Source organism: Phallusia mammillata, chromosome 7 (genome assembly GCF_965637545.1).
Source record: "Phallusia mammillata chromosome 7, kaPhaMamm4.hap1.1, whole genome shotgun sequence".
Lineage (NCBI taxonomy): Eukaryota > Metazoa > Chordata > Ascidiacea > Phlebobranchia > Ascidiidae > Phallusia > Phallusia mammillata.
Genome location: NC_137258.1, coordinates 20,179,411 through 20,191,651, shown reverse-complemented (window position 1 = coordinate 20,191,651; position 12,241 = coordinate 20,179,411). Strand labels below are relative to the sequence as shown.

General features: G+C 36.5%; 1 protein-coding gene across 1 annotated transcript; it reads right to left on the bottom strand.

Annotated features, from left to right (window-relative positions):
* Positions 1 to 234: 234 nt before the first annotated feature.
* LOC145238269 (glutamate dehydrogenase, mitochondrial-like) lies at positions 235 to 10,517 on the bottom strand. Its single transcript, XM_080101386.1, has 16 exons — positions 10,325 to 10,517; positions 9,675 to 9,794; positions 9,504 to 9,612; positions 9,098 to 9,191; positions 8,795 to 8,875; positions 7,961 to 8,080; positions 6,929 to 7,104; positions 6,520 to 6,556; positions 6,158 to 6,263; positions 4,495 to 4,588; positions 3,855 to 3,995; positions 3,265 to 3,345; positions 2,689 to 2,812; positions 2,250 to 2,341; positions 1,836 to 1,898; positions 235 to 1,245 (listed from the first exon to the last, which is right to left on the bottom strand). The coding sequence occupies exons 1-16, from the start codon at positions 10,399 to 10,401 to the stop codon at positions 1,126 to 1,128; spliced, it is 1,635 nt and encodes a 544-aa protein (XP_079957512.1). The 5' UTR covers positions 10,402 to 10,517; the 3' UTR covers positions 235 to 1,125.
* Between the last annotated feature and the right edge of the window lie 1,724 nt (positions 10,518 to 12,241).

Sequence of the window (12,241 nt, the reverse complement as noted above, 5' to 3'; positions counted from 1 at the left end):
TTCAACTTTTTACAAAAATGGCTCTTTTTTGGTCATGAAGATATGGTAGGTTGTTATGCAATACCAGTACGGAGTTTTATTCAAAAAGCATTTGTCCCAACAAGTTTTTGGAGCAAATCACTACCAAACCTTTCACCCCAGCCTGTCAAATTCTTCCAGTGCGTGTTGTATAGACCGCAGCTGTTTAAATCAACAGAGTCCTTTAAAGTTTTCAAAATCACACAGGAGCACAAGTAAAATCAAGTCCATATATTTGATTATACAATTCATCAGCATCAATGTAAAGAACAATTTGGAACGAACAACACACACATATACGACTTTATACATACATAGCACTCCAACAATATACTGTACTGTGCATTTGTTTTTCATTAGCAGTCATTTTGCACATATGCTCTGATTGCTTGTGTATACCTAAAAAATGAGGAAGTATAACAACCGTCTTAGTGTATACGTATGTGTTTTGCTCGACAGCAGGCCATGATGCAGCAGTTCGTTTTGCGCAGAACATTTAAGCAGGACAAGGGCTAGGCTATATTTTCCGGCATGAAATTGCGAAATAGTGTATTTGTAGTGAGGCATATACCACTTTTAAGGTAGGACAAGTCCAGAACCACTTAATCAGGGATGTTATTGCAACAACGAATCACTTTGCCATAAAGTCAAAGCGCTTTGGTTACACAAATAAACAGCACGTTTAATTTCGGGCTTTAAACATATAAACCCGAAATGTTTACTGTAAACATACAAACATTAAAAAATGGGACAAAACGAATAGTTCTTTTACTACATAAACGAAAAAAACTTTTTCTGTTTTACCAGCTTATGCCAAATGTGAGGACAAACACATAAACACACAAAGTAAAGAGCACTTTCTGTAAGAATCAACCAGCCCTACTTTAGGCTAAGTGACTCCTTTTTTGAAAATAACTTTTAAATAAAGACTGCACACTGGACAACAGGTTTTTGAAACTTAAGGGTATCCTAGGCACATGACTGTAAGTAAGCAGAAACACAGTTCACTGCTAAATTCAAACTGTTCGCTGGTTGGGCAAAGATGTACAGTGTGTTCTACGTATGCGTTCATATGTGGGTGTGCTTCAATCTCATCTTGTTCGGCTTTTACGTGAAAGTAAATCCTGCTTCATTGTAGACTTTGAATACCTTGTTGATTGCGTTCACGTAAGCCGCCGTGCGCAGATCAAGACCTAGATCGTATGCTCGTGCAGTGGCGATGATTTGCTGTCGAAATAAAAATGTATTTAACACATCTACTCATACAAAATGTCTGCCTAAGGTTCCATGTTTTTAGGGGATTCGAGGTCAAAACTAGCTGCTGTAAGAACAATTTAGTGTTTCCATATTGATTAGAATCAATATTTAGATTCAACATAGCGCTAGCAAGCAAAGTGTTATGAATAAGAAAATACCAAAGGCTTTACAAGATCCCTGACGTCAGAGCCCATGCGCTTTGAAAATCAGTGGTTTGGGACAAAACCGATCTAACAAATGCAAATGACTAGCTATTCATAAAGCATAGGTGTTTTATGTACAACTAAGTGGAAAGTCATAAAGAACACAACACACAGAAGAATTGTATGCGGTCGAAAAATTGAGACAGGAGCCCGGTCCAAACCTGAAATTTCCTGCCCTAAACCCAGCTTTAATCCGATTTGTTTTACTAACAACGCCACAATTAAGGGCCAACGGTTAGTAAAATTACGACATAAACATGGCAAAGTCAGGTCGGACTAAGCCCGTTTTATTCAAAATTAAACCGAAACCCAAAAGGCCTGGTCGGACTTTAGCACGCAGTGCATAAATGTACTCACCCTTGCAGAGCGCTCCATTGTGTAGGACAGACCAGAATGTACGATGTCTTTTTCAGAAGCGCCCTACGCAATAAGAGAAAAAAAGTTGACAAACATAGCCGTAGCTTGTAAGTACTTTTTTTCAAGAAGCATGAAATATAGTTTCAGGGAAAATTCCAAGCACGTATCTGATAAACTGTGACTGAATAAGGTTTACATTCCCCATCTAATAATGTGATACTAGGGATGTTCAAGGCACAATCACTTTGGACATCACCAAATTGCACAACACCAAGAATTCACGAAGTTTAACATTTACAAACTACAATCTACCACTACCAAAAGAAGGTATCGTTTTTGTCGACTAAGAACAGATAATACGGATGAGGTTTTTATGGGTCGTATCACAGGGGTTGGTTGAAACATGTTTCTCACCATAATTTTCTTTGCAAAATCTTCAGTGGGGGTCACAGGGATTTTACCTCCGTACTTTCCAAACTTGCGCTCCAAACTGGATTGCACACTGTCTGTAATAGATAAGTAACACAGCTTTACATTTCAAAATAAAACTGTCCCAATTGGAACATACAACTTTCAGTGTACTTGAATTACTCAGTGGTTCTCATTAGGCCATAAAATAACAATAATATCGATTGTTTTCGCCGTTATAAATGGCATCTTCGGTTTTCAACAAAAAAAGTAAGTTATTACCCGGCTATAAATTGATAAAAAACAGGAATAGTCAGTAATTGCCTGATAAAAACCCACCTAAACAAAATAACACTATTTCAACAGTTGCTCTAGATTTGACGGAGTGCTTTATCAGCATTTTATTTTGCAGTACTGCAGTGATTGTAGATTGTTACTCTCTTACCTAGCAGGTCGTAGTTTGCTTCTCTTTCGTACTTAAAAGTGAGACGACCGTATGATACGTGGTTAAGGTTCTTGAGCCATTCGAAATAGGAAACGGTCACACCACCAGCGTTTAGGTACAAGTCCTACATAAGTATAAAATAAGTATCATGTACCTTTATATTAAAGAAGTATGCAAGAAGCATTAAATTTGCATCCATTTTTGAACCACTTTAAACATGAACATTTATAAATCGTACAGTGTTAGAGTATAGTAAGCATTATATAAAGAGTAGTGTTGCCTTAAAAACAAACGGCTTTTGAGCATTAAATATGTAATACTAAAACACAAGGCGCTTGTTTTTCAACGATAAATAGTTCTATATTAAGTAACGTTTTAACTTTTATGTCTTTTTATCGTTTTTTTTCTTTTTAGACGGAAACTGACGATGCCCAAATAGGCGAAATTAATATTTCTGTTTAAAAAATAAAACATTACACTGACGCTGACGCTGATCGTCTGCTGCTCTTTTTGAGAATATTTTGTATAGTTCTATATTAAAAACAAGGTAAGTGTTACTTCCCTCAAAACACTTACCGGAATAACAAGCTTGTTGCTGTCTTGCAATATCTTATCAGCAGCAGGTGTAGTTGGTCCATTAGCACCTTCGGCAATAATCTGTTCAAGTTAACATAAGCAATTGAAAAATCAAAACTTGTGGCGATGCAAGATCCAATGAGAGACTGATACGCCATCTATGGGAACGGGCATAACTGCAAGTGCTCATATGCGACGTAACGATACTGAAAGCCAGATTAATTGCTTCGAATCAAAATATTTTATACTTTTTCTGTTACAGAGGTATTTGACATGAGCTAGACATTTTTTTTGAGAAAAAAGACTCGATCGTTTTCGTACATTTTTAAAACGTACTTTTATTATTACTAGAAGTTAAGCCAGTGGTTCGCAAACGGGGGCCACTTGGCTTACTAAGAGAGGAAAGGCTATATTTTATATTTTGTACTGGCAATATCTTCCTATTACTAGAGCCCTTATTCCTGACCAAACGTTTGAAACAAACCAGCATCGTGCACCCCTAGTATAGACTAATCTCGGCCCTTCCCGACATATTTGTTGACAATTTTGACATGCAAACTACCATCGTGCAGCAGTAAACAGTAAGTTACCCTGGCTTTGATGCGAGGAGCGTTATCGGCAGTGATGACTTTCTCAATGGCGCAGGGAAGTAAGATGTCGCATTCTTCTTCCAGTAAACTCCCGCCCTGATACGGTTCAGCGCCAGGAAATCCGGATATCGTTCCATTGTTCTGCATTAAACAAAATATTCATTAGGTAACAAAACAATAAACATGTGTTTATTACTGGCATCTATTCTGTAGCGTTCATGCAAATAAGTGATAACCGCTACCCGCACTATGGTATAACTTACAGGTCACCAAGTACTACGTGAAAGAAAGTAAATAGGTGCCTGACGTATTTATAGTATTACAGCGGTTCTATACAGCCAAACGTACAAACCTGACTCGACTATATTTCAACACAAATATATTGGCTTCTGTAAATGTGTTTTTTTATAGTTATAATAAAAAGCAACGGTTCAATAAATTCCTTGAGGCGTTAAGCATTACGACTGGCTAGCAAACAGAATGTTACCTAACAGATAAAACTGTTGTATGTGTGCGTAGCTATTATAAACCGCAATACAAAGATGTATGTTTGTCCGAACATAGCAATTCATAACGGATTAGCATGATGACCACATGTTATACTACACAGTATGTTTACAAACATTACTTTAACTCATACCAGTTTGTAATCCTCCAGGTCTTTCGGGTCGATTCCAGCGGGATTGTAAATACTGGCATCGTGTTCAATCACTCCTACACACCGAGCGCCGTGCCTAAAAGCCAAAACACAGTTTATGAGAAAAATCTTTCAATACAAATGGTGTGGGTATATAACCTGACATTGGTCAAAATTGTTTTTGTTAGAAGATCTTGTAGGTCGAAAGAGTGTACACTGTCTGCAGCTTGCCTCCGTTACGTTTAACTAAGCAAGACAGTGATTTACAATTGTGTGTTTCTTAGTGTGCGTAAATGAAAAGAGAAAACGAAATATTCGCCATTTTAGAGTGCAAACATTCTTTCGTGTTTTAGGACTTATACGACGAAATTCGGGAGTGTTGGACAACGTTCCAAACTATTTTATCTTATTGGTCACAAAACGGACCTTACTTATCAGCATAAAGTACAAATTAACTTTCTTTTGTCAACTTTTTCGTAGTCGGTCTGCCGCGGAAGTAAAAATTTAGTGTGTTTACGCACCACATGCTTGTTTGAGAAACAGTGAAGCCCAAGTTTTCGTTTTATCTTGTATATAAAGCAGTGCTCTTCAATCCGAGTGTACAGTGGACCACAGGTTGCATTACAATAGTCACAGCATGCATGGGGGGTTCACCAATAAAGTTTTTTGTAATGTGTACATGGTAACACAGGTATCACCACTTTAAACAGTTTAGTTCTTTCAATCAATACCAATTCACATTTGCGTTTTTAGTTTATTCATTTTCTGTTTATAAATCGGGCCCCAAATGCCTATTGGTTGTTACATCAACGACAAGGAACTATGCGATCGCACCATCAGTAGTATTGGGTGCCACAGAGGAAAAAAGGCTGAAGAGCGCTTACATAGAGCAACTGCCTAATAGTTGCCGCATGGGCCTTAGACTTGGGATATTTTGGCCAAGCTTACAATAGTGGTAAGTGCAGCTTGGGTCAAAGTAAAAATACACGCAAATTTAATAGAAAAAAACAATTTCTACAAAAAACAACTGCTGATTTTTAAATAAGTACAGGTATTGCTCAAGGGAATTCGAAGCAAAGTACTGGTATTTTGGTATGCAGGTCAAATACACTGTGATGCGAATAAAGTTGTTTAACGCTACATATTACAGACGTAACCTTGGTAAGGACATATATACACGAGTGTTTTGGCCCCACAAGGACGCCATAGTCCCCTGGGGGTGTGTGTGCCGTTTTACTGAACATTTAAACATGCTATGCTACACGGTATCATCCGATCAACCGAACCTGACTTCGAAGTAGTAGCGGAGTCCAAACTATTTAAAAAAGCTTGTAACAAAAGAGACACGGTGAAAACAAGGTTTTGTTGACATAGGTAATATTAAAGTTAAAACAGAAACTGACCCACACAAGGCCTAAACTCAGCGACGAAAAAGATGCTTTTAGCCCTGAAAAAATGATTGTAGAGAAACAAAGTTTAGAGAACAAACGAACAAACTGCCTGGCTGGCACAAATCAAATAAAGTTGGACCTTTGGAGGGCTTGTTATGACCCCTAACCATATTGCTATAGTATTAACTGAATGCATTGTTCTCATATACTGTGCTATAGTTACTTTATATATGGTGCAGTATGCAGGTATTGTATAAATGTTGCGAAAAATTTACCTGTGCAAGTAACGCATAGAATGCAAACCAACGTTTCCGAATCCTTGAATGATGAACGTTTTGTCAAGGAATCCTGGAGTCATACCAACAGCACTCATGAACGTTGCTACAAAATAAACGCATAACTTTTGGTCTTGGTACACATTTGTATTTAAACATAGCGAAAAACTGGCATTTACTTTATTAACTTAACGCTAAGTGGAATGGTTCTCAATCGTTCGTAAAATTACTTCCAAGAGGGAGGAGCATGATATGATTTTGGGAAAGAAAGAATGCAAAGATAAGTATAAATAATATACTCAAATGTAGATGTCAACGTTTTGTACAATACAAATTTTGATTTTTTTTACAACTGAACATACCTTCGTTGATGAAGTTTTCAATGCCATGGAATACTCCCTGAAAATAAAACAAAAACGATTACAATACTCGTCAAAGCATTGTCAGTTGTAAGTTGTAAGAAATACCATAACGTTAGCAAAACACATAACACTTACTACGATGAATACATTCATAATAGCCCTATGCTCATTCATATATCATAGTACGCCAGGCCTATTAAAGGCGTTAAACCGAATCAAGCCGGCCTCTCAAGCATTTCCATATGGCAAGGCACAGACTAGAAAAGTGGCGGGATTCGAACCCACGACAGGGGTCTTTCCGGACTCGCGCTCTTCCAACTGAGCTACACAGGCTTAGTGGTAAACACGCCGAAAGTTAAAACACTAGCACCGTTACTTAATTAGACTTTCGAACTCATTACATTCTTACCCGACCAGTTGCTGATATTCGACCGTGGATTCCTCCTTGTGTAATTGGTTTGCCCGTCACGCATGCGTGCGCGTTAATGTCACCGTGACCATACGTCATAGAGTAAGTGTCAGCCATCCATGACATTTCCCGCGGACCAGTGTTCATGTCAGGTGCAGGAACGTCAATGCCAGGCCCTGCAACACACAGTTAGATTTCGTAAATATTGGTTTATGCAATATAACGTGGGTACCCATACCCAATGAAGAGTCATAAAATGCCCATATTTCCATTATTTTAAACATTTTGTGGCAAACAACATTTTTTGTTGCGAAATTTTGTAAAAAAACAATACTAATAGCAATATTTGTATAGCAACGACAAATGTAATTGCCAACAGGTTTTTTAAAGATCATTAGGTAATATTATTCTTGTCTTGCGAAAATTAGGCTGACCAAACTTTTTCAAGCTACAAACATATTATTGTCGAGCATTTTGTGGACAGGCCTTTCATAAAACCGCGTAAGCTAGCATCTTTTGCAACTTTATTCAGTCGGGGTGGTTTTTAGTCAATGTGTTGCTCCCATATAGTAGTAATGGCCCCCGCATATAGCGTTCCCTGTAACTAGTCTAAATGCTTTTGTGCTGACTGATAGCAAACCACTCATAGTATTTGTTTAACTTATATTCCCAATTACATCCCAAACCAGGCTTAAACAATGGGATCAAATAAACTTGTACAAAGACAAATTTTAGACAACAGGATCGGTTATTACGGAAAAATAACAGGACAGGAAAAAGTTCTGTTACACAAAAATGAAAAATTTCAGCCCTTTCATCACTACCAACACCTACAACAAAAGGAGAAACGAGCAAGGTTTAGCAACATTTGGTTTAGAGCTTGGTTTAAGTTTTAATCATAACGAAAACATATAAATCGCCTGTAACCGAAAAAGTCAGAAAACGAGCAAACTGTAACTTCTCTGTGAGCAAACAGTCGCCAGTCATGTCAATGGACAACACACGTAGTATTTCTCACGCAAAATGACTCACCGAGAAATCCCTTCTTGGCGAGCTCGATGGCGAATCTCCGGGTTATTTTCTCAAGTTCCCGCTCTGAGTATTGCCTTGGATCGATCTTAATTCCAGCTTTCGCTCCGCCGAACGGTACATCTATAAAATTAAAAATTTATTTTACAAGATATCTTCTTGTGGGATAACAGAATGGTCACAAAACGATTCATTAGCTCAACAAGCAACTTGCTACATCTTAGAACGTCATGTTTACGGGTGAAGGGTTGCCAACTGCAATGTAATGTGAATGTCGACAACAAGGTCATATCATTTGTGTGGCTACACATTTTGCAGTTGGGACAATAAAGACGGTTGCTTGTAAACTTATATTGCTGTTTTGTGTAAATAACATATACAATAACTTTATTGACAACATTTAACATGAAAGTATTTAGCAACAGTAAGATCAAACTAACAACTTAACACACTGGGTAAGAGACGAACGAAGTTGCCACAAGTACAAAGTCAGGTTTGCACCCAAATATACCGGGAAATATTGGGAAAAATGTTCTCAACCTGTTTGTCAGCAATAACATTGACAAATCGAATAAACTTATATAGGGCTTATTTTATGCAAATATAGCTAAACAAACTTTGAACACTGTTTTAACTTTTACTAAAAGGAATGTAAAAAAAACTTTGATATAGTTACGACTGTTTTTTGCAAAAAATATGTCTTGCAGTTTTTATGTACCCGATTATTTCAGCATGTTTGTTTAGTAGTCATAACAGGAAGAACAATTGTCACCACCCAAAACATTACAAGAAATACGTGCTTAAATATTTACTTAATTCCCTCGATAAATTACTAACCTACTACTGCACACTTCCACGTCATTAGGGAAGCAAGTGCCCTCACTTCGTCCACATTCACATCTGGTGCATACCGAATACCTAAAAAAAACACCGTAGTTAAACCGCACATTGCGAAACCTATATTTCACAACATCCTTGGCTGGTAGCATCTCAAAGGTCACCGATAAAAGACGGCTCGGGCAAACAGGTTTGCCGGGGAACCACATCACACCACCAGCGTGTTAAGTTCACTTTCTCCTATTTAAAACACCGGCTTTTGCGAATTCGGTGTAACACGCCTGGGACACGCCCCCTACACACCTCCTTTTGACGGGACGCGATGCTGGCTGTGCTGAGCTCGGTAACCGCTGATGATTTCGTACTCGCCGTTGTCGCGTTTCAGAGGAAATGTGACCTAGGGAAACACATGTGAGTGAATGAATAGACCAAATCGCCTTCAAGGCACCGAAAGTCTATTGTCCGCGAAGGACATTGTGGTAATAAGGGCACTTACTATTGTGAAGGCAAGAAAAAGTCAATATTTAGTACTGCACATTACCAACTGCTTTATAAAAAATAAATATTATAAAACCATACCAAATTTTATCAAATTCTTTATCATTACTGCTAAATAGGTCATTTTATGCTATCATAGTTTTGTAACAATTCAAAATTGACCTACATGAGGGGAACTATCAATTTATCAAGTATATCAGAGTATTAGTACCTGTAGGACGTGGTTACATGGGCGCATTATTTTAAAAATTCCTTGTACTCGTTTGCGTTGATCATCAAGACTCTTTGATTTCATGCTTACAGCTGATTTGCGATCAACACTGAAAAGCAAAAGTCTTGGTAACATTTATACATAAACTACGATTCACAAAAAATATCTAACGGTTCAGATAGCTGCTCAACCAGTTTGTCCTCAACCAAACGTGCTCCCTTTTCAAAGAAGTTGCCAACCATACGATAGAAGTTAGGATCATCCTCTTCTGATGAAGATGAGTAACACAATCTGTATGTGAAATTATAATTAAACACAAATTGTCATCTATGTAGTTTTTGTACAGCAAATATCCAACAAATACAAAAATTAGACAACAACACGTCAAATTTCTCAAAATCATATTGACAACCCAAATTTGTCACTTAGGTAGTTGTTTGTACAGCGAATTTCAAAAAAATACAAAAAACAGACTAGCAACAAACAACACCTTAAATTTCATAAAATCAAATTGACACAAATCTGAATCAAGCTTATTTTTCTGTGCACATAGTGGACAAAAAAATGGCAGGTTTAGGTACACTATAATTCCACATTAAGAACAATAAAATGAGTTAAATAAGTAGTTGTTTGTACATCAAATGTCAAGTAATTACAAAAAAACATAAAACAAAATTTCTTATCTCAAACAGGCAGAAATCTGAAGTATGGCACCTGTTAAATCTTGGAGTTACAAAATGAACAGCCATCGTAAGGCAGAATAGAATTTCATTTTTAACATAGCAAAATAAGTTATTTCAGTAAAAACTGCTAATAATTACCTTGAGGTGCTATTGACCACCCTTGTGTCCTTAAGCAGAGTTTGCTTTGAAATAGTAGATGAAAAAAAGCGTAGCATTTTTCTTTTTGTGTATTTCTGAGTAGTCAAATTTCGGATGTACCACAACTGGCAAGTTTTATACAACTATTATTTTATACCCTATCCGAAGTTTTTATACCCTGCAAATAACAATCCAAAAATACATTTTTATTTGTACAAAAAGATTTCTTTCTAAAAGCACAATAAGACACTTGCTGAAAAAATGTAACTTTATTTCACTTAAAATACATTATGTTACCACCACGAAACTAGCTGAATGATGCATCTTTAACGTACAAACACAATCATTTATCTGCCATAATAAAACTTAACACCATAGTCATAAGTATTTCTTTTAAACAGCCAACAAACATCTCTTGTTAAAACTCGAAGATGATCAGCACATATAGACTCAGACTAAATACATTGTACATTGTCAACTAAGTTCTTTATTTAAATCTAAAATGTTATTAATTTTAAAACTGAAAAAAAGTTGTCAATGCAATAAAACTAGTCAAATTAAAGGTTAATCTTGTTCTATAATACATCAGATATGTTTATATGTAGAGCAGTTATGTTATACAAGGCAAGGCAAATGTCACTGTACAATTTAAATGCAAATAATTTCAACTGACACAAACTGAAATTAAAATAAGATCAAACATGTGGTGATGGTGTAATATTAACATTTACATAATATACACAGTTCAAAAATCAAGTATTTAACATTTTAAATCAATGTCATTTACACAATGAAAAAAAGTATTGTCAATGGATGTTAAGTGTGAACAAACAAGTTTGAAAAACATTGGTTTTTGTTCAAGCTTGAATCGCTAGTTGGAAATTACCTCCTACATTATGCCACACAAGATACCTGTCTTAAAATGTTAATTTGTAGTGATGGGACGATACCAGATTTTGAAGCGAGTACCGATACCGAGTACCACATGTATATACTTTCGATACCAATTACCGAGTACAGAGTAATTAAATATAGTGTTGTACTTGGTTGTATATCGCTAGTTAATTTATGCGTGCACACACACATGCAGAAGCATGTAGAAAACTGTGACTTCCACATGATAGCGAAAAATATATACATAACCAGGCAGAACTTTTTTCCAATTTGTGCTGACCAAAACAAATACTGGCACAAAGTTGCCCGTATTCTTATAGTGTTAACCGGCCTTCGGTATCGAACGTTGGTGTAGAAAAAAAATTTCGATACTGAGTACGAGTATCGATACCACTGAAATCATTCGATACCGAGTACCGGGTACTCGTCCCATCACTAGAAAAATGTTGGTGAAAAGTTTTGACCTCTATTTAGAGTTAGACTATTTGCTTAAATGCTTCACATTTGCAATAAATACAAGTAAGCCGAAATTTGAAATGATTAGACAGAAATGTATTACACATGCTAAACTTTGTACGAATACAACACCTGTACAAGAAAGACAAACAAAGATGGCATTGGCAATCAATCAAAATTTAGAAAAAATCTCTGAAATTCTGATCTGTTTTAAAAGAGCTTCTTATCAACTGCACTTACGTTAAGTCGACTTTGACTTTCAGGGTAAACATTTATCAGCATATTTTTTATGTCAAAATACAACCTTTTGACATCAAATTGTCAAACTCAAAAGCGCAAAGCAAACAGCAAACCGTAACTGATACTAATTTATAAGGGTCACAAAACCAGAAGAAAGAAGTTTCGAAGCCCGGCAGGGTGCAGTCATGCATGACAAAGATTTTCATTCTGAAGTTTTGACATCTCTTTGTCGTCGCTTGTCACAATTTACAATGAAAACATTTAAACGATTTTTTTTTCAAAAAAGCGTAAAATTTAAAATTTCTTTACCGGGCACTTGACTTCACT